General features: G+C 42.6%; 1 protein-coding gene across 1 annotated transcript in view; it reads right to left on the bottom strand.

Annotated features, from left to right (window-relative positions):
- The window catches only part of capn12 (calpain 12), a 64,175-nt gene extending 40,391 nt beyond the window's left edge, over positions 1-23,784 (bottom strand). Inside the window, 3 exon segments of the mRNA XM_034168721.1 lie at positions 4,100-4,206; positions 16,671-16,740; positions 23,543-23,784. Of these exon segments, the coding sequence (XP_034024612.1) occupies positions 4,100-4,206; positions 16,671-16,740; positions 23,543-23,743 (378 nt within the window). The 5' untranslated portion in view covers positions 23,744-23,784.
- Between the last annotated feature and the right edge of the window lie 262 nt (positions 23,785-24,046).

Below are 24,046 nucleotides of genomic sequence, written 5' to 3'. Positions count from 1 at the left end.
GACACATCCCTTCACCTTACTGAAACAATACAAGATAACCAACTCATTTGGCAACATCTTGCACGAAGTCTGTTGGATATTATTCTAACCAAGTTTGATGGAGCTCCGCCCAGCCATTTTTGAGTTATCTTGTCCACAGAAACATGGTCACACAGACACAAACACACCAGTGACAACAACATCCCGCTATATCACTGCTTCAAAGAGGTGCAGGGTAAAAAGAAATAACAGGTATAATTTATTAAAATATCATTCACAAGTATCACACCCATTTTGGCATCTTTGCGTTGGCTCCCTGTCTCTGTGAGAGCAGATTTTAAGGTTTTGTTATTGACTTATAAGGTTGTTCATGGACTGGTGCCATCTTATCTGGCTGATCTGGTGGAACTTTACGTGCCGGCCCGGGCTTTGTGGTCGCAGGATGTGGGACTTCTCTGTGTTCCCAGGGTGAAGAAGAAGTCAGCGGGTTACAGAGCCTTTTTCGTAGTGTGCACCTGTGGAACAGTCTTCCTGTGACCGTGAGGCAGTCTGAGTCTGTGGACATTTTTAAGTCAAGACTGAAAACCTATTTTTATTCTATTTCTTATGAATAGTTTTTTTTAATCTGTTTTATTCTTTTACTTCTGTTTTTAATTATGTATTTGAATTTTTTTTTTATTCATTTTTAATTATTTATTTAAATTTTAAGTTGAATTGTTTCATGTAAGGCGCCTTGAGACCTTTTGCTGTGATTTGGCACATTATAAGCTAATTCAATTGAAATTCAAATTGAAGCACACTGTGTGTTTGTTCCCTTTTATATTTGCAAACATTATTGATGAATAAATTAAAAATTAAGCAGATTGTTGATGTTGAGCCCATCAAACAGCATTCCTATCCCAGCAGGATGGGCAACATCTAGATGACTATTCCTAACCTGACTGCAGAAATATGTATTTCTACCCACCATTTTAGGAAGAATCAGTCAATCCAGGGAGAAGGTGCTTCCTGTTTTTTTTTGTTTTTTTTTACTGTCAGGATGAAGAATGTCAGCACAGATCAAAGCCAAAATTGCAAAAATGACCTACAAGCTAAAGAAGAAGAAGACGATGAATTCTTTTTCAGGGTGAAATGGGTGAAGTGGAGGGTTTGTGCAAATTTCCTGCAGCATAAACACACTGTTGTCTTCTCTGGATGAACAGTTTGCCTGCTGGTCATGAGGTGGATGTGTTGCAGCTGAGGGCAGGTCTGCACTGATCCTCTGCAGCTGCCACTCAGCATTTTTGTTTCGGTGGAGGGCTGCATATCTGTCTCCTCCATCAGCCTGACAGGATAAAACATTTCCCAGTCTTCAGGTCTGCAGGTTCAGTCATGACACGTACATACTTCCTGAAAGTCTCCAATTATCCAAGCCCACACTGGAGACAAAATCATTAATGATGGAAAAAAAAAACCTTAAAAAAAAACCAAAATGCTTACCTATGACTTGAAATAACCAAAATTAGGATACAGTTTGTTGTTTCCAGCTACAGTAATTCAATGCTACAGATTTATGATGCTGAACATTAAGTGCAGGAGTTGTTTGGCTACACTGATCTGCACTTAATGTGCACGTAACAGAGTCTAGCCCTAGGTGTCTGCAAATTAACTTGGATATTTTCCAACTTGTCTTTCAGTTTTAAGGAAAAAATAAGCAGGTTGTCAGAAGATCACAGGCCAGTACTGTAAAGTTCCTGTGTTAATCCAGGAGGAGGAATCAGCATAAATAGACATCAACCTCTCAACAATAACTGATATCTTAAGGCCCTTTCACACCGGTCCAACGTAGAGCTGAGTAATACAGCGTTTCGACTACACTGGGGGGCACCAGAGTTCTTCAGGGGGGAGGAGCAAAAAATAACTACCGTATTTTCCGCAACATAAGGCACACCTAAAAGCCTTAAATTTCAAAAAATCGGCCGTGCGCTGTATAATCCGGTGCGCCTTATGTGTGCACTGAATTCCAAAATCTGTAAAAACGACCGACAATGTTGTCCTTGACCGCCGGACCATTTCCCGCTGACACAGGGACGTAATACGTACACTACGTATGCTGGCAGCGATAAACCAATCAGAGAACATTACGTGGTAATGTAATGGTATCCGACCATGGTCATTTTTAAGAGGAAGACGCTGCCAAAAGAAAAGTTTCCAGCCGGAGTCATCGTTAAGGCCAATCAAAAGGACTGGATGGACGAGGAGAAAATGAGTGAGTGGCTGAGAGAAGTGTATGTAAAGAGACCGGATGGTTTTTTCCACGCATCACTGTCCCTGTTGATCTGCAACTCCATGCGCGCCCATCTCACCACTACTGTGAAAAACCAAGTCAAGAAAACTAATTTTGAGCTTGTCATCATTCTGGGAGGACTAACAAAAGAACTCCAACTGCTGGACATTGATGTAAACAGGGCGTTCAAAGTGAAGTTGCGAGCAGCTTGGGAGCGATGGATGACAGACGGAGAACACACCTTCACTAAGACAGGGAGGTAGCGCAGGGTGAGTTACGTGAGTATTGTTAAATAGTAGAATAAAAGTAGATACTAGATACTAGAATAAAGTTCAAATAAACTTACTGTTTTTAGTAGACTATATGTTTTAGCATGAACCTTATAATCAGGTGCGCCTTATGTATGGGTTAAGTACAGAAATGGACCCCATAATTGAGGGTGCACCTTATAATCAGGTGACCCTTATAGTGCAGAAAATACAGTATAAACACTGTTAACCAACAAAAGAAGAAGGGGAAAAAAGAAAAAAAGACCATTGTTAGCTAACATGCCAGGATCAAAATGGATAATTTTTTAGTGTGTAAGAGCTTGGGGCAAACAAAAAAAGAATAAAGTGGAGGACAATCTTCGTTTGCTCCTCTCCACAGTGTATTCCCACATCAGCCGCCTGTGTGCGTCAAAGACCCAGACTCACTGCTCGCACCAAACAAGAGGTGAGACTAGATGAGAGACTAAATATGTATAAAAGTTTAATTAATATTATTTATGTTGAAATGTGTTAGTTGTGTCAAAGACGTTTAAAAACACACAGAGATGTTTAAATGTAAAAAAAAAAACCAATGTTTAAAATATGACAAAAGGTAAAACTAGAAAATAGAAATTTAAAAAAAAAAATTTAAAATGTTTGAAAAGGGTATAAAACGTGTGAAAGAATAGAAAGTTCTTTAAAAATATGTTTAAAATGTTTACAAAGGCTGTAAATTGTGTAAATGCATAGACAGTTCCTTAAAAACACATAAATAGGGGGCTCACTCTCCCACACTTTGAAAACCCCTGGACTATGCCAAACTTATGCAGCCCTACGTGGCAATACTCTGAGAGACGCAAAGGGGTCCATGAAATGGACACAAAAAATGTTTGGATTTTTTTGCGTCCAGTGCTCTACACAACTCTATGCAACACTCCACTACTGTACGCAACACTGCGCTATTGTACACCACAGTACCTCCGCAATTGTACGCTACCTTACGCCAGTCTAACGAAAAATCCTTTTAGGGTTTTTAATCAGTACATACCTTCATTGCTAGATTTTATTCATCCTGTTGGACGCTGCTGAATTTTGCTGGCACTGAAGCTTCAAAACCACAGAAGAAGAAAAGACAGGCCAAGCTTTCTCTCTGCGCAAAACATACGCAGCCATTCCCGCGTACTTAGATACGCAGCACAATGTAACTCTACGTATACCCGTTGTGAAAGGGGCTGTAGTTGTCAACAAACATCAGAAAGACCACACTGCTTACGTGTTGCTAGTGCAGGCTAACGCGTGAATCCGAGGATCGTTACGTATTGCTTATCGCAAGGGAGTGTGAATCCCCTAAGCCAAATAAGTGAAAACATGAAGGGAAATTAAATCAACTGCCGATAGCACAATGCTATCTGCAACCTCACCACTAGATGTCACTAAATTCTACACATTATCACTTTACCTCAGCAAATGTGAACTGGGAAAATGAAGGAAAAGCATTAAGAGATGACACGAAAAGCAAGGCAGCGCTGAGAGGTACACTCAGTAATAAGCGTATAATGTGTCTGTATGAGTATTTTGTATTTTTTCAACATGTTTACATACGTACTCTGAAATGGAAGATCCCTCCATAAGGCTCAGACAGGCTTTGGTTGGGCGGCACCACCTTCACAAAGAGTTTTGGGTGCATGGTCAGGCACGACAACGCCGCCAGCAGTTACCTGACAGATAATATTACACACATAAACATCATTGAAATGCAGCATGTCAAGTTAAATAATTATAACAATTTTTATTTCTACAGCATAATTTAAAATTTTTAATATTTTTGCAGCTTTGACACTGCCAGTTTTTTTTTTTTTGTTTTTTTTTTGGTGGACCTGCAATGGCAGCAGATTAAAGGCAGCACTCTTTGTTGTAAAAAGTTAAAAACACCAATTTTTATGATGCAACTTTCAATTTAAACACAATTTAAGACCAGGGATCCCCCCAGGTGACTGTAGAGGCTCCTCCAGTGCAGGGCGGGGTGGCCTGTGACATAGACAGCATCGCTGGTCACCTAGGGAGAGGTTAAAGTGATGGGTTTGTGACCAATGTAATACCTTGCCTAGGGCACCGTTATTCCCGTGGCCAGCCCCTGTTGCAGGGCAGCATCCAGGTCCAAACCTGAGATGGATTCTGTGTGTAGGCACCTGGAGCACCCTTTCGCTTAGCAAAGATGACCATCTTCCACTGCTTTCAGGAGAGCTTGGACAGCTCTTCAGTGTGTAACATTCAGACACCTGGAAGTGTCCAGATCTCAGCGGGGGTTCTGCGTACTTTTAGTCTGGTTGCTCCCGCGGTTGCTTGCTGTGGATGACCAACTTGTTCCTCTGTGTCAGACACTGTTTTCATGTGCGTGTGAGGACTTTGGCTGCTGTGTAATGAATGTGCTGCATCCTTTTTTGTGCAGTTTTTGCACGTGCTGCAATGAATAAATAGTTTATCAAATCCTTTCAGAGAGCCTGAACCTGCTTTTCAAGACAGAGTAAACTCACATATGCACCAATTAAAGCACAACCCCGTAAAACCAGAAACATCTGCTCCACATTGTTTAGTTTATGACACTGTGGTGACTATTATTGTGTGATGAAACCATCTCCTGGAACGCTGTTTTCATCTTCTCTGCCAAGAGGGTTCTGGTTTTCTTTGCTGTTGGTTTTTTTTAAGGATAATTATACGCATACTGTTCCAATAAACTGGTTGCTATAGAAGCAATTGATTTTTTTGACATGTGTCCTGATTTTTCAAAATTAATTTGTTAACACAGAGACAATATGGAATTTTTCAGCATTTTAGTTTTTGAGGAAAAAAATGTACAAATTAATGTTGCCAGGTGGAAAACATCATGCCAATTATAATAAATCCCACCTGAGGCCTTTTCCGTATTTGGGGATACCCCCTGGGATCATGTGAGGTTTTGAGGCTCTATAAGAGGCCAGCAGATTTAGGACGTTATCTCGTCCTGTCTTCCCAGTTGCAACGCACAGCAGTTGTCAATGTGGATGTTCCCGGCATTTTGTTGTATTGATTACGGGAAACATGGCGTTGTACGCCTGTGTGGTTCACAGTCTGTATGTGTCGCTGTTGTGTATGTGTCGCCCAAGATCAGTCTTGTAATATGCATGTCGCGGACATGAACGAGCAAAGCTCATCAGCATCTCACCATGTCATTTAGATCTTTCAGACTTTATTTTGAGTAAATGCTTCAGGAGAGCATTAGCATGGCAAAAACCTTTCAGCTTCTGGGGAGGGCTCTGCCGCCCCAGACCCCCTGCCTTTTTAAGCATTTTTCTTTATTTGCCTTTCACATGCCTGGAAAAGCTCCTCGCCATCTAACCATGTCCTTTAGGTCCTTCAGATATTTTCAGTAAATTGGTTCATGGGAGCATGATCATGACTAAAACCTTTCAGCTTCTGGGGGGGGGCTCCACTCCAGGAAGTGTTTGACATTTGAACATTTCCTGTTTTGCTGTGGATTTGAAATTTGGCACTTCCTGTTTAGGACGCTTCGCTCGTATAAAGTACCTCAAAGTGATACTTGAGTAAAAGTACAAGTATCTTAGCATAAAATTACTTTGGTAAGAGCTAAAGTCTCCTTTAAAAATATTACTTGAGTAAAAGTCTTAAAGTATCTGACATTTATTGTACTTAAGTATCAAAAGTACATTTCTCATATAAAATGTACTTTAAGTAAAAGTATTGAGTAAAAGTAAAATCCGAAATGAGTGGAGAGTGAAATGGCGACACAAAAAGAAAGCCAGTGTGGTGTCTGGAGAAACCAGGAGGGGGCCTCAGCCCCTATTAAAGGTTGGATCCGCCTCTGGAGGAGCAGTTGGTGTTGGTGTGACGGGATGAGTAAAAAAACAGGTGGATGTATGTAGCTGTAAATAAAGTTGCTGTTCTTTTTCTGAAGATGTAGTCTTTTTCCTGGAAGACCCACACACACTTTCTGTTAAACACAAGAAGCTCTTGTGAAATGGACACAGTCATTTATAGCTACACAGCTGTGCCAAATTTAAGGAAAAGTAAAACAAAACAAAAAAGAAAACAATGCAAGCATCACCACCACCAGCCACTGCAAAGCAACCAAATGTGATGCTCTTTGCGCTCTCGGATCCAAAACATGGCGCCGCACCACATCTCTGCAGAAATTGTAATTTTGCAGAAATTATACAGCTCAAAATAATGGTTAAAAACTTTATTCTAATCCAATTACATTTTTTCCACATATCTGATTGGTTAATCGTGTGAGATTTCAGACTGTATAATATAAGTGTACAGGTGGCACAATATTTGACCATTTCACATTTGGATGTATTACTCTGTGCCCTGGTGTATATATATATATATATATATATATATATATATATATATATATATATATATATATATATATATATAGTGTTCAGAATAATAGTAGTGCTATGTGACTAAAAAGATTAATCCAGGTTTTGAGTATATTTCTTATTGTTACATGGGAAACAAGGTACCAGTAGATTCAGTAGATTCTCACAAATCCAACAAGACCAAGCATTCATGATATGCACACTCTTAAGGCTATGAAATTGGGCTATTAGTAAAAAAAAGTAGAAAAGGGGGTGTTCACAATAACAGTAGTGTGGCATTCAGTCAGTGAGTTTGTCAGTTTTGTGGAACAAACAGGTGTGAATGACCTCTTCAAGTATTCTGACATATCCAAACTGATCCATGATACCTGGTATGCAATATATAGGCCCAACACCATAGTAGGAGAAACATGCCCATATTATGATACTTGCACCACCATGCTTCACTGTCTTCACTGTGAACTGTGGCTTGAATTCAGAGTTTGGGGGTTGTCTCACAAACTGTCTATGGCCCTTGGACCCAAAAAGAACAATTTTACTCTCATCAGTCCACAAAATATTCCTCCATTTCTCTTTAGGCCAGTTGATATGTTCTTTGGCAAATTGTAACCTCTTCTGCACGTCTTTTATTTAACAGAGGGACTTTGAGGGGGATTCTTGCAAATAAATTAGCTTTACACAGGCGTCTTCTAACTGTCACAGCACTTACAGGTAACTCCAGACTGTCTTTGATCATGCTGGAGCTGATCAATGGGTGAGCCTTTGCCATTCTGGTTATTCTTCTATCCATTTTGATGGTTGTTTTCCATTTTCTTCCACGCATCTCTGTTTTTTGTCCATTTTAAAGCATTTGAGATCATTGTAGATGAACAGCCTATACTTTTTTGCACCTGCGTATAAGTTTTCACCTCTCCAATCAAATTTTTAATCAAACTACGCTGTTCTTCTGAACAATGTCTTAGACGTTCCATTTTCCTCAGGCTTTCAAAGAGAAAAGCATGTTCAACAGGTGCTGGCTTCATCCTTAAATAGGGGACACCTGATTCACACCTGTTTGTTCCACAAAACTGACAAACTCACTGACTGAATGCCACACTACTATTATTGTGAACACCCCCTTTTCTACTTTTTTTTTACTAATAGCCCAATTTCATAGCCTTAAGAGTGTGCATATCATGAATGCTTGGTCTTGTTGGATTTCAAATTTCAAATTTCAAATTCAAATTTATTAATTTATATAGCGCCAATTCACGACAATATCGTCTCAAGGCGCTTCACAACATAAAAATAGTTAAAAATTTAAAACACAATAAAAACAACCATAAGAAAAAAAACAGCAGTAAAAAAGTACAAGATTAAAAACACATCATAACACTAATGATAAAACAGGGAAAATAAATGAGTCTTTAAACGTGATTTAAAAGTCTCCACAGTGTCCGACTGCCGAATGTGTGCCGGCAGATCGTTCCACAGAGCTGGGGCACGATAGGAGAAAGTTCTGTGACCGGCAGACTTCTTATTCACCCTGGGAACACACAGAAGTCCTGCACCCTGAGAACGCAGGGCCCGAGCTGGTACATAGGGGCTTATCAAGTCAGCCAGATAGGGAGGTGCAAGTCCATGAACAATTTTATAAACTAAAATCAATACTTTAAAATCTGATCTTGCAGAAACAGGAAGCCAGTGCAGGGACGCCAAGATTGGCGTAATGTGGTCAAACGTTCTGCTCCGTGTCAAAAGTCTGGCAGCAGCATTCTGAACCAATTGAAGACCCCTGATCCTGGACTGCGGTAAGCCAGAGAATAGAGCATTACAATAATCCAATCTAGAAGAGACAAACGCATGAATCAAAGTCTCAGCATCAGCCATAGACAGAATAGGAGGAATCCTCGCTATATTTCGCAAATGAAAAAAGGCAGTCCTTGTAATGTCTCTAATGTGGAGATCAAAGGACAATGCAGGATCAAAAATTACTCCAAGGTTCCTCACTTTATCCGTATGATGTATAACACACGGACCTAAGCTAAATGCTAGCTGATCAAATTGATGCCGATATCTCGCTGGACCAAAAGCCATAACCTCAGTCTTATCAGAATTTAAAAGTAGGAAGTTACTAGACATCCAACTTCTCACTGATGCAAGACAATCCTCCAAGGACTTTATGTGAGTAAGATTACCAGCAGTTATTGGCATGTACAATTGAGTGTCATCAGCATAGCAATGAAAGGGAATCCCAAAACGCCGCAATATATTCCCGAGGGGTGCTACATAAAGAGAAAAAAGCAAGGGGCCCAAAACGGATCCCTGAGGAACCCCAAACTTCATGTCTCTACGATCAGAGGAGGTTCCATTACACAATACACAGTAGGAACGACTAGACAGGTACGACGTCAACCATGCAAGAGCAGTTCCAGTAATCCCAAAGTGATTCTCCTGTTGTGTGGGCCGCTGAAGAGGAGGTACTGCTGGCCCACCACCACTAGAGCGCGCCCTGCCTGGAGTGCGGGCCGCCTTACAGGAGCAGCCAGGATGACAGCTGTCACCCATCACCGGAGACAGCTGATCCCAATCACTACGGAGGTATATCAGCAGGACGGCATCTCCACCTCATTTGCCGAGATATCGTTTCTACCAGAGAGGTAACGTATCAAAGCAAATAGAGTGCATCTTTTGGATTGAGCTAGTTTTTTTGGATTACTGTTCCAACGAGGGGTGGAGGTACCTTTCCTGCTGTTCGGAGTCCTGGGTGCATACGCGCCCCCATCTAACTGTTCTTTGCTCCTCGCCAGCAGTACCAGGTCCGACACGCGGAGGCAGTGGCCACCTGGGAGTTCGGGACTTGGCGGCTCCAGTATTCCCGGGGTCCTGTGGCGGAGGAAGCCGTGTGGTTCCGGTCTTACCTTGGAGAGGCGTCTCCTATCTTCGAGCCTGCCCACACAACACTTTTGTGAATTGACTGTTGTCCATTGCTGTGATTGGTTGTAGTCGTTGTGCACATTCACAACAGTAAAGCGTTGTTATTTTGACTTACTCCATTGTCCGTTCATTTGCGCCCCCTGTTGTGGGTCCGTGTTCCTACACTTTCCCAACATCTCCAGCCTATTGAGTAGAATATGGTAATCCACAGTGTCAAATGCAGCACTAAGATCCAGCAGCACCAGGACCGTAGTGATATCCGAGTCCATTGCTCGCAAAAGGTCATTCACTACTTTAGTAAGTGCTGTCTCTGTGGAGTGAAATCTTCTAAAAGCAGACTGCAGTGGCTCAAAAAGATTATTCTCAGTGAGATAGCCCACGAGCTGTCGTGAGACCACTTTTTCCAGGATTTTAGAACAAAATGACAGATTTGATATCGGTCTATAATTCTTCAATACACTACGGTCGAGATTAGATTTTTTAAGTAATGGTTTGATCACTGCAGACTTAAAACACCTAAGAACAGATCCAGAAGTCAATGAGAGATTTACAATTTCCAGCACAGTTGGTCCAAGAATGGGCCACAAGTCCTTAAACAATTTCGTTGGTATAGGATCAATTAAACAGGTTGTGCTTTTAGTAGACGTCACGAGCTTCGTCAGTGCGCCTAACGAGATACCGTCAAAATCTGTAAATCTGGATACCACCTCAGTGGGCGCATCCACCTCCACAGCAGTATGCAGTGGTTGGGCCAAAGCCTGCTGAGATATACTCAACCTAATATCCTCAATTTTCTTCTCGAAGTAATCCAAGAAGTCCTGTGCTGAGAAAGGAGAATGAATAACAGGTGGCTGTCCATGAATAAGAAATGCTACAGTTTCAAACAAAAACTTGGAATTATGCTTATTTTTATTAATCAATTCAGAATAATAGGCACGCTTTGTAGCCAGTAGTGCCTGCTTATAATCCAAGACAGCATCTCGCCATGCAAGATGGAACACCTCTAACTTAGAACTACGTCATTTCCGTTCAAAACCTCGAGCCTTCTGCCTAAGGTCACGCAGGTAACCATTAAACCAAGGTGAGCATGCCTTGGGAAGGCGTGTTCTCAAGAGAGGAGGCGCAACCTTGTCCAGTGTGGCCTTGAGCGCTGAGTTCAAGCCATCCGCAAGACTATCTACTGATTGAATATTCTCTAACCCTGAGGCCAAAATTTCAGGCAGTCTGGCCTCGAGTTCTATCATAATTAAAGGAGTAATGCATCGCCGTAAAGAAAGACAAGGCTTTCGATCCACTAGGCGCGGCAACATAAATGCACACTTAACAAATGAGTGGTCAGAGATCACCGAGGCAAGAGGCAAAATGTCAATGTTTGTGACAGCAAGGCCACGTGTGAGTACCAGATCAAGGGTATTTCCACTAATATGTGTTGAATCCTGAATACATTGCTGGAATCCAAGCGCATCCACAAGTTCCATAAATGACTTACAAAGGGGATCAGAGGGCTTATTTATGTGAATATTAAAATCACCAATAATCAAAATGTTGTCCACACTAGCTGACAGGCCAGAGATGAATGCACCAAATTCATCTAAAAATTCAGAATATGGGCCAGGAGGCCTATAAACAGTGACAACATAGCATGACTGATTTCCGTACTTCTAACCCTGACAACATGTAGCATCATGGGCAGAGCGGAGAGTCAGATGCTCAAACGAATTATATTTATGCCCCCCGACAGTCAAGAAGGTAAACTTGGATTTATAGATAAAAGCAACACCCCCGCCTTGCTTCGCACAACGAGACATGTGACTGAATGTGTACCCTGGTGGGCAGGCCTCATTCAGAGGAAGAACAGCTGTGGGTTTGAGCCAGGTTTCACATAACCCAATCATGTCCAAATGATGATCCATAATTAGATCGTTAATCAACAGGGATTTTGAGGACAAAGATCTGATGTTAATAAGACCCAAACTGAAGACTTCTGTCGGTTTGACAGACTGACATCTTTGAATAGGCCTGAGTATCATAAAATCCACTCCACGTTTTCCATCCAGCGCCCGGAGAGTGTCAGGAACCGCTGTCGTCACATCAGGACTACAATTCCCAGAAGCTGCAGCGCTCTGATGACGTGGGCGCCGAGCACCGATGCGCTCAGCTGACCAGATGACCGGCACAGACGACCCAGTTCGATGGAACACAAACTTTCTCCGGGAGCTTCTGTGGACACAGCGACGTCGGCGGAACAAGCCAAGCTCTCTGATAGCGAGAATGTCCCGAGGGACATTGTTGTTGTTCAAGCTTCGTAGCTCAGCTGCAGAGTAGCTTAGCATCACGCCAGCCGAGGGAGTGAAATGCGGTGTCGTACAGCGCAAAGCAGGCAATAAACAATCAAAGATAACTAAAAATGCACACTGAAGCACCAAAAACCACAGAGAACTGTGAGAATCTACTGAATCTACTGGTACCTTGTTTCCCATGTAACAATAAGAAATATACTCAAAACCTGGATTAATCTTTTTAGTCACATAGCACTACTATTATTCTGAACACTACTGTATATATATATATATATATATACGTTTCCATCTCACCCTGTCCTCTGTATCTTCCTCTGTCACACCAACCACCTGCATGTCCTCTCTCAGCACATCCATGAACCTCCTCTTTGGTCTCCCTCTTCTCCTCCTGCCTGGTGGCTCCATCCTCAGCATCCTTCTCCCTATATACCCTGGGTCCCTCCTCTGCACATGTCCAAACCATCTCAATCTCGCCTCTCTGACTTTGTCTCCAAACCGCCCCACCTGAGCTGTCCCTCTGATATGTTCGTTCCTAATCTTGTCCATTCTTGTCACTCCCAAAGAGAATCTCAACATCTTCAGCTCTGCCACCTCCAGCTCTGCCTCCTGTCTTTTTGTTAGTGCCACTGTCTCTAAACCATACAACATAGCTGGTCTCACTACTGTTTTGTAAACTTTCCCCTTCACTCTTGCTGATATTCTTCGGTCACAAATCACTCCTGCCACCTTTCTCCACCCACTCCACCCTGCCTGCACTCTCTTCTTCACCTCTCTACCACACTCTCCATTACTTCGAACAGTTGACCCCAAATATTTAAACTCATCTACTTTCACCACTTCTACTCCTTGTAACTGCACTATTCCACTGGGCTCCCTCTCGTTCACACACATGTACTCAGTCTTGCTTCTATTGACTTTCATTCCCCTTTTCTCCAAAGCATATCTCCACTTCTCCAGACTAGACTCAACTTGCTCTCTACTCTCACTACAGATCACAATGTCATCTGCAAACATCATAGTCCATGGGGACTCCTGTCTGATCTCATCTGTCAACCTGTCCATCACCACTGCAAACAAGAAAGGACTCAGAGCTGATCCTTGGTGTAATCCCACCTCCACCTTGAATGAGTCTGTCATTCCGACTGCGCATCTCACCGCTGTCACACTATTCTTGTACGTCCTGCACTACCCTAACATACTTCTCTGCCACTCCAGACTTCCTCATACAATGCCACAACTCTTCTCTTGGCACCCTATCATAAGCTTTTTCTAAGTCCACAAACACACAATGTAACTCTTTCTGTCCTTCTCTGTACTTTTCCAACAGTATTCTCAGAGCAAACATTGCATCTGTAGTGCTCTTTCTCGGCATGAAACCATATTGCTGCTCACATATCTTCACCTGTTTTCTAAGCCTAGCTTCTACTACTCTTTCCCATAACTTCATGCTGTGGCTGATCAGCTTTATGCCTCTGTAGTTACTGCAGCTCTGCACATCACCCTTGTTCTTGAAAATAGGAACCAGCACACTTCGTCTCCACTCCTGAGGCATCCTCTCACTTTCCAAGATTTTATTAAACAATCTGCTTAGAAACACTACTGCCATCTCTCCTAGACATTTCCATGCCTCCATTGGAATGTCATCTGGATCAGCTGCCTTTCCACTCTTCATCTTCTTCATAGCAGCCATCACTTCTTCCTTGCTAATCTGTTTTACTTCCTGATTTACTCTCGCCACATCATCCAGCCTTTTCTCTCGCTCATTTTCTTTATTCATCAACTCTTCAAAATATTCCCTCCACCTTCTCAGCACACACTCCTCACTTGTCAGCACATTACCATGTGCATCTTTTACCACCCTAACCTGCTGCACATCCTTTCCAGCTCTGTCTGGCCAATCGGTACAAGTCCTTTTCTCCTTCCTTACTATTCAACTTCTTGTACAGCTCGCAATATGCCTTTTCCTTTGCTTTTGCCACTTCTCTTCTCGCCTTACGCCGCATCTCCTTGTACTCCTGTCTACTTTCTTCATCTCTCCGACTATCCCAAAACTTTTTCGCCAACCTCTTTCTCCTTATGCTTTCCTGGACCACTTCATTCCACCACCAAGTCTCCTTGTCTTCCTTCCACTGTCCAGATGTCATACCCAGTACTGCCCTAGCTGTCTCCCTCACCACATCTGCAGTACTTTTCCAGTTGTCCAAAATTGCTTCCCCTCCAACTAGTGCTTCTCTCACCTGTTCGCTAAATTTCACACAACAGTCTTCCTCCTTCAGCTTCCACCATCTGATCCTTTGTTGAGCTCTTACTCGCTTCTTCTTCTTTACCTCTAAAGTCATCCTACAAACAACCATCCTATGCTGTCTAGTGACACTCTCTCCTGCTACCACCTTACAGTCTGTGATTTCTTTTAGCTTGCATCTCCTATAAAGAATGTAGTCCACCTGTGTGCACCTTCCTCCACTCTTATATGTTACCCTGTGCTCCTCCCTTTTCTTAAAGTAGGTATTCACCACAGCCATTTCCATCCTTTTTGCAAAATCAACTACCATCTGTCCTTCCCCATTCCTATCCTTGATACCATATCTACCCATTACTTCCTCATCACCTCTGTTCCCTTCACCAACATGCCCATTGAAGTCTGCTCCTATCATCACTCTTTCATGCTTGGGCACACTCTCCACCACCTCATCTAATACACTCCAGAAATCTTCTTTCTCCTTCATCTCACAACCTACCTGTGGGGCATATGCACTGATGATATTCATCATCACCCCTTCGATTTCCAACCTCACACTCATCACCCTGTCAGACACTCGCTTAACCTCCAACACACTTTTAACATACTCTTCCTTTAAAATGACCCCAAAACCATTTCTCTTCCTGTCCTCACCATGGTACAACAACTTGTACCCACCGCCGATGCTCCTGCTCTTACTTCCCTTCCACTTGGTCTCTTGCACACACAATATGTCTACCTTTCTCCTCTCCATCATATCAGCCAGCTCTCTCCCTTTACCAGTCATACTACCAACATTCAAAGTCCCCACTCTCTCTAGTTTTCTTCTTCTCCCGCTGTTCGTGGCAACGTTTTCTTCCTCTTCTTCGTCATCTTCGCCCAGCAGTAGCCCAATTTCCACCGGCACCCTGTTGGGCAATAGCACCGGTGGCGGACGTTGTTAACCCGGGCCGTGACCGATCCGGTATGGGAATTCGATTCTGAGTCTGCATAGTTGGGTTGGCTTGTTTTACACCGGATGCCCTTCCTGACGCAACCCTCCTCCTTTATCCGGGCTTGGGACCGGCACTCAGCATGTACTGGCTGCACACCCCATGTGGCTGATTTATATATATATATATATATATATATATATATATATATATATATATATATATATATATATATATATATATATATACATAGTAGGTAATATGTTTTGCTGAGCGATTAAGTGGACTAACAGACCACCTAAGAAATCGATACGCCAGTATTTCTTTTTAATGAAATGTTGGTATTAGTTAATGTGTGTTTTAGCACAGTTAGCACCAGTTACCAGGTGTTGATAGCTTGGTCATGTTATCTTGATCGATGGTGTGATGGTTATTCAAGCAATAAGACAGTCATACTTTATAATAACCAAACCCACGTCACCCGCTACGAAAACAGCGCAGTTAGCAAAAATTTTTGTTAATCAAACACCTGAACCAAAGTTAGCCTGTTAGCTTTAGATAGCTTAGTAACTACGAGTCAGAGGGCGTGCTCAGGCTTCATTCATCCCATACAGGTCACCCCGGTTTTGCCCATGCTACCAGAGTCAGGCACTGCCAGAGTGGCATCACTTAGAGCTGTGCCATTTTAGCTTCAAACCCACTCTTCAGAAAGCCTGTGGGTGATGATGTCACAGAGGGTTTGCCCAGGTTATATACAGTCTACGATTCAGAAAGCATCAATCTCAGCTGTTGAAATTGTTATAAGTAAGGAATAATTTAAAGTTGATTTTTGAGCCTTGACACTGGAATGCCTTTGTGGCTGAAGCCTAAAAGTCAGACACAGAGGGGGTATTGATCTGTAACACTGACACGCATGCCTTTGAATAAGTCCAAAAATCCTCAAATCCCAGGACGAGGACCCTCTGGATCAACTTTCAGCTTGATGAAAATTGGGAACAGAGTTTGAGAAGAAGTTGCATCTGTTGACAAGAGGCTTGGACGGGGTATTAATCCCCTGGACAGCCTCCTTCAGTGTTTTATGGGTTTGGAGGCTATACCCTCCCACTCCTCTCCTCACTCAATCTTCAAAGTTGAGTCATGGAGTCTGTGTCATTTGGACATTATGTTCTTAAATTGCTGCACATTAACAAAACGCCAAGGAGACAAAAACCACACAGGGAACTACGTAATCACCAGATGGGGTTCAGTTTTTGGCTGTGTGGGTTTAGCTCTTTAGGGACATGACGTGAATCTCCTTCAGAGAGTCCTGTATGACACATCACTGTTTTTCATCCTCATTCCTTGGTGTGGGGAGAGAAGCATTAGCATGGAGATGAGGGCATGGAGTTTTTGGTTGATTACTTACCCAGCTGGCCCTGGCAGATATCGGTGGTTCCAGTCGTGCCTTCAACAAACACAGCATTCTCACAGATGTCCTTCAGGAATGCAGAGAAGATGCAGTGTGAGCACAACAAATTTGTATTTTCACCACCAATATTTTTGATCTGCACTTCGAGCTCACATTTTCCACATGAATAAAAATTTTAGCTTAAACATCTTCTCTGTTTTCTTATTGGCTAATAGTCATTCATTCTAAGGCCTCTTTTACACTACTCAAAAAAATTAAAGGAAGATTTTGAAAACACATCAGATTTCAGCGGAGAAAAAAAATCATGCTGGATGTGGACGGGGTCATGTGTTGGAAGGAAAGGATGCCACATCATTTGATGGAAATGAAAATTGTCAACCTACAGAGGGCTGAATTCAAAGGCAACACAAAAACCAAAGTGAAAACAACAACAAAATGATGCAGCAGAAAATCCACTATGGTGATAATGCAGTTTATCTGCCAGGGAGGGAATTTCAACAAGTTGAGACTGTGGCCTGCTCCCGTAGACGTGTCCATAAAAATCATAGAGGGATATGCTTTGCAAACTTAATACCCATTACTATATTGGATCATGTTGAAATTGAGGATAGCCCAGTGGTTGTTCCAGCAATATCAAAGATTTCATGTCTGCTACCTACAACTCGTGTGGAATGTCTCAAACCTAAACCTACTTCTAGGCATCTTATATATGCCACTCTGGAACCACCCCTAAACCCAAACAGCTCAACTGTCAACCCCACTGAGGTCCTTAGACTGGGTCTCATTAACATAAGATCACTGTCCTCAAAATCATTGTTGATTAATGATTTAATTATTCATCATCACTTAGATATGATTGGGTTATGTGAAACCTGGCTTAAACCTACAGCTGTCCTCCCCTTAAATGAGGCCTGCCCACCAGCATATACATTTAGTCACGTCCCTCGTGATGCGAAGTAATGCGGGAGTGTAGCTCTTATTTATAAATCTAGGTTTAGCTTATTAGCGGTTGGGGGTCACAAATATAACTCAATTGAGCATCTGATTCTCCGCTCCGCTCAGGATATAATGCATTGCCAAGGTCAGAAGAATAAAAATCAGCCGTATTACTTTGTCACTGTATATAGGCCTCCTGGCCCATATTCTGAATTCTTAGATGAATTTGGTGCGTTCATTTCTAACTTGTCAACGAGAGCAGATAACATTCTGATCATTGGTGACTTTAACGTTCATATAAATACGCCTTCTGATCCCCTCTGCAAATCATTTATGGAAATTGTGGATGCATTAGGATTTCGGCAATGCATTCAGGATTCGACGCACATTAGTGGAAATACCCTGGATCTGGTTCTCGCACGTAGTATTGCTGTCACAAATATTGACATCATGCCTCTTACATCAGTGGTCTCTGATCACTCACTTATTAAGTTTACAGTTTCACTGCCGTGTTTAGTGGAACAACAACCTTATTTATCATTATCATCATCATTTGATGCATCAACTCCTCAACTAAGACTGAACTAGAAGCTTGATTGCCTGATGTCTTAGCCTCACTTTTGACAAATACCCAGTCAGTAGACAGACTTGTGGATAGTTTAAACTCAGTGCTCAAAATTCTGGGTCTTTTAGTGAAGCTTAGGGCTAGCAGCCGGCGATTACCTTAGTATTTCTTGTTTTTCTTGTTGATTAATGCTGGCAAATTATACAGTATTTTTTGTCTTTCTGATGCCTGATTCTGTTTTTTCTCTGTTTAAGGTGCAGCTCCATCCAGAGATGGGAGTTGTGTTTGTGTTGGCGATCCTCCTGTCCTGTGCACCAACAGCAATTCTTGTATATTCATCCGTGAATTGTTCTGTGAATTATTTCTGTAATTTATGTTTGTAGCATGGCCCAAGCAGAGGGTCACCTCTTTGAGTCTGGTCTGCTTGAGGTTTCTTCCTCAGAGGGAGTTTTTCCTTACCACTGTTGCTCTGGGGGTTGGTAAGGTTAGACGTTACCTGTGTGAAGCGCCTTGAGGCAACTCTGTTGTGATTTGGTGCTATATAAAGGAAATAAATTGAAATTGAAATTGAATGCAGTAGGCTTGTCCATTTTGCCAAAATTTCATTGCAGCAACTCTAAATGGTACTCAGTAGTTTGTATGGCCCAAACATGCTTGTATGCGTGGATGGTGTCATGGGGATCTTCTCCCGAATTTGGGCCAAGGCATCACATAGGTCCTGGACAGTCTGAAGTGCAACTTAGTGGTGTTGGACGGACCAGAACAGAATGTCCCAGAGGTGTTGTATTAGATTTAAGTCATGCAAACAAGGGGTCAGTCAATGGTATCAACTTCTGCATCCTCCAGGAACTGCCTGCATACTCTGACCACATGAGGCCAGGCATTGTCGTGCACCAGGAGGAACTCAGAACCCACTGCACCAGCGTAGAGCCTGACAGTGGGTCAGTCCAAGGATTTCTATCTGATACATAATAGCAGTCACAGTACCATTGTCTAGCTTGTAGACATCTGTGCGTCCTTCCAAGGAGATGCCTCATCAGACCATCACTGACCCACTACCAAACCAGTCATCTAAAAATAAATAAATATATATATATATGAGGTCTGTTAGAAAAGTATCGGACCTTTTTATTTTTTTCAAAAACCTGATGGATTTGAATCACGTGTGCTTGCATGAGCCAACCTTGAACCTTTGTGCGCATGCGTGAATTTTTTCACGCCTGTCGATTGCATCATTTGCTTGTAAGCAGCCTTTGTGTGAGGATGGGTGGAGTCTCTCATCGTTTTTTCTTTGTAAGGAAATGGCGGAACGACTGGAGCAAGCGGGACTGCATCAAATTTTGCCAGAAACTGGGCGACAGCCAGGTGGAAAGCATTTGGATTATTCAGACGGCTTTCGGTGGCTTTTCAGTCATGTGACTATCCGAGAAATTGTGGAAGAGGTGGGCATGTCACAACATGTCCTGTGAGACTTCAACACGGTGGAGCTTTTGCTGCGCCATCAGCTTCGTGCCAAAGCCATTGGCATGAATTTCGCTGCAACTCTTTTCATGGCCAAATCTTCTGTCACAGTGGAATGTGCCAAAAAAGTGCTGATGTCCACCTCTTCCGCAATTTCTCGGATAGCCACTCGACGGTCCCACATCACCACAGCGTTCACTTTGGAACTGATCTGGTCATTTCAGTGTGTTGATGGCCGCCTGGAGCGCAGCGTGCTCTCCACCGTTGTGCGGACGTCTTTAAACCGGTTGTACCGCTCCTTAATCTGTGTGATGCCCATAGCATCGTCACCGAAAGCCATCTGAATAATCCGAATGGTTTCCACCTGGCTGTCGCCCAGCTGGCAAAATTTGATACAGTCGCACTGCTCCAGTCGTTCCGCCATTTCCTTGCAAAGAAAAAACGATGAGAGACTCCACCCATCCTCACACAAAGGCTGCTTACAAGCAAATGATGCAACCGACAGGTGTGAAAAAAATCACGCATGCGCACGAAGGTTCAAGGTTGGCTCATGCAAGCACACGTGATTCAAATCCATCAGGTTTTTGAAAAAAAATAAAAAGGTCGGATACTTTTCTAACAGACCTCGTATAATAGGCTGACTGTGTGTGCATGTGTGTTCCCTATATGCACAGCCACAGTAATTAAGTAATCCACACCAAACTTGCTATGGTGACTGAAGGCACCAAGGGGGTGGTCACTGGGGCCCTTAGGTTGAACATGTAACTGCACAAACACACACACATGGACTCATTTTTAAATGCAGTTCTTTGGAACAATTTTCACAACTTTGTAATAATTCAAGTGGACCCAAACACATTTTTGCCTTGAATGCATGCAAACAGATACTGTTGTTCCTTTTTTAATGCAAGCAAAAAGTGAAAGAATGAAAAAAGTCTGAAAACTGTAATTTTTCAGACTTTAACACAGTTAGCATTAGTAGCGTTCACAGGTTTGTGGTTTGAGGAGCCACACTAATATTTTACCTAAAAGGGGATTAAGTGACTCAGTTTTGAGCTGCTCATTTCTGAGTTGTTACACATTTGAAAAGCCCCCCAGAGTGAGTGCTGACTGCGGGATTACTCATACTAACGCAGTGTTATTCCTTTTTTATTTTATTTTTGTTCAGGAAATGGTTCCAAGTAATACGAGGTCTGTGAGAAAAGTATCCGACCTTATTATTTTTTTAAAAAACCATATGAATATGAATCACATGTGATTACATCAGCCAAGCTTGAACCCTCGTGGGCATGCGAGAGTTTTTTCACGCCTGTCGGTGACGTCATTCGCCTGTGAGCATGCCTTGTGGAAGGAGTGGTCCAGCCCCCTCGTCAGAATTCCTTTGTCTGAGAAGTTGCTGAGAGACTGGCGCTGTGCTTGATCAAAATGTTTTCAAAAACTGTGAGGCACATCCGAGTGGACACCATTCGAGTAATTCAGCTGGTTTTCGGTGAACATTTTAACGGCTGATGAGAGATTTTGGATTGTTTCTATCGCTGTAAGGACTTCCCACGGAGCAGGGACGTCGCGCCGTGCTCCGAGGCGACGTCGTCATCCTGTTTCAAGCTGAAATCCTCCAAATTTAAGCCTCTGTTGACCCAGGATGTCGTGAGAGAACAGAGAAGTTTCAGAAGAGCTCGGGATCAGCAGTTTATCCAGACATTCCACTGTTAAAGGAGATTTTTTTAATGAAAGATGTGCGGACGGATTGGCACGTCGGCTCGCAGCCAGCTCGGCGCGCCCGCCACAGGAAAAACACCTCCGTTGGAAGCCTTAAGGACAAGTTGGAACATGCCCTGCTGTTAAACAATTTCTCAGATATTCACTCAACTGAAAGCCACCAAAAGCCGCCTGGATTTTACAAATGGTTATCAACACGGAGGTGTTTTTCCTGTGGCGGGTGCGCCGAGCCGGCTGCGAGCTGACGCGCCAATCCGGCTGCACGTCTTTCATTAGAAAAATCTCCTTTAACAGTGGAACGTCTGGATAAACTGCTGATTCCGACCTCTTCTGAAAGTTCTCTGTTCTCTCATGACGTCCTGGGTCAACAGAGGCTTAAATTTGAAAAATTTTGATCAAGCACAGCGCCAGTCTCTGAGTAACTTCTCAGACAATGAAAATCCGACGAGGGGGCTGGACCACTCCTTCCACAAGGTGTGCTCACATGCGAATGACGTCACCGACAGGCGTGAAAAAACTCACGCATGCGCACGAGGGTTCAAGCTTGGCTGATGTAATCACACGTGATTCAAATCCATATAGTTTTTTTTTTAAATAAAACTGTCGGTTTCTTTTCTAATAGACCTCGTAAGTTCTTCAGTTGTGAGCCACACCCGGTTGATTCTTCCTCAGCTAAACATGGAAGATGCTTCATGAGCAGAACAATGCTGACATGAAATGCAAATCACAATAATTTATCAATTTTACATGGTTGAAAAAGTACACTGTGGTGTGCATTCAAAACGTAATGGACACTGTGGATATAATTCACCATACCAAGTATTGTCACCTGTAGTTGGAGTGTGTTCCCTGTTTTGCATGTGATAACACACCAAGATGTGCGAAGTGCATATCAAACTGTCTCTGCCCCTTTGATGTTTTCCCTTCAGGACCCCTGCATGGACAATGGGCGATGTTAGTTCCTGTTTCCCGTCACGACCCCTGTGTAGGTAATGGGCGATGTTTGTTCTTGTTATGCATGTGACAAAACTCTGGCATGTGTGAAGCACAAACCAAAGTGTCTCAGCCCCATTGATGTTTTCCCATCAGGACCCCTATGTGGTTAATGGGCGGCAAGGTTGGGTAGGATTACTTTGAAAGAATACATGTGGATTACATGTATGTATGTACATACATTTGGATTACTTGTAATCTGATTACTTTTGGATTACATTTCAAAGTAATCCTACCCAACCTCGATGGGCGGGGCCGAACTGTTCTATAAAGTCTGTGTGTTGAGTGAACCAAAAAAGAACAATGTTGCGTTGTCAAAATGGAAAATTGTTGCTCGTTCTTTCATGCATCGCAATTTCCACAGCACCTAATTTTCAATTTTGTGTAGGGGAGACAGGGTTTGTGGTAATCACAGTATTATGTCAATCTTCCAAAAAAGAACAAGAAAAAAAATGACAATTTTCCATCTCTAAAAGTCACATGTTGTGATACACAGTGTTAGGCACATTTTTGATTTCTAGTGTTTTTCAACAAGACACGTTAGGGTCTGTTTTGTTTCAACGCCTTAAAACTGGAGCCACAGGAGGTCTTTCCTACCTGTGGCAATCTGCCTGTATAACTCCTCCCCCTTCTGCAGGATCAGTACATAATGATAAGAGTTTTCAGTTACTCAGAGCTTTGTGTAATACTGTCAAACATCTTGTGTGAGTGTCTTTCACTCATTTCACATAAACTTGGTGTACTTATTGTTCTCATTGTAAAAAAAAAAAAAAGCAATGTTTACTGTTTTGGCAAATAATTTCCTCTGGGATTAATAAAGTTCTTTCTTATTCTTATGTCGCAAATTTGTGAGGTGTAATCTTGTCTCTCTCTCTTGCTCTCTCTCTTACTGTAACCAGTGTGCTTACTAAGAGAAAGACAGAAGTGTTTCGTAGAAAGTTTCCACTACGTACTAAGAACAAATGCTTTGAGAAAATATTACTGTAATGACTAAAACATGTCAACAAACCCCAGTCTCCCCTACATCGCTACCTATTATAGAAGGTATAACTGAATAACTTGGGTTGAATGGAGGCCAGAGTCACTGATAAACTTCAAACACCCTGTAACATCTGGCAAATAGCTGGCACTGATAATCATACACAACAACACTGGCTACAACAGATCTAAGATGAAAAACAGTGACAGGATCTACCTTGGGTCGTAACCAGGAAATCGCCTTTTTGGGATCTGGGTCTTCAGGGAAACCGATGGATTTTTGCTCTGCTTCGAAGGTCGGGTCAGAAAACAGAATGCCAGACTTTAGGCACTCTTTCTGGAGCATCTCGAAGTCCTGATCTTTAACCTTGATTGGGTTCTCGATGGAGCCAAGAGGAGCTTCTGCGTCCGTCTCCATGCTGTCAGTAGCGGTTTCATACGGAATGCAAAATGTGCTCGCAGCTGGTGTTTTATAGACTTCAGAGCACACCCACTGACATCCAGTGGATCTGCCCAGCCCAGCGTGAGGTATGTGGAGGGCCCCAGGCTGTGGAAGGCTCCGGTCCCAGTAACAACACGCTGTCAACGGGACTATTTGGTATCAACATCAATCACAACTATCAAAGATGTCAACGGGACTATCAAAGATGCAACCAAGTAAATCATAGATAGATAGACAGATAGATAGACAGATAGACACCTAGCTAGGCAGTAAGCTAGC

This window comes from Thalassophryne amazonica, chromosome 4, assembly GCF_902500255.1.
Source record: "Thalassophryne amazonica chromosome 4, fThaAma1.1, whole genome shotgun sequence".
In the NCBI taxonomy this organism is placed as follows: Eukaryota; Metazoa; Chordata; class Actinopteri; order Batrachoidiformes; family Batrachoididae; genus Thalassophryne; species Thalassophryne amazonica.
This window is presented reverse-complemented; position numbering and strand designations above follow the sequence as displayed.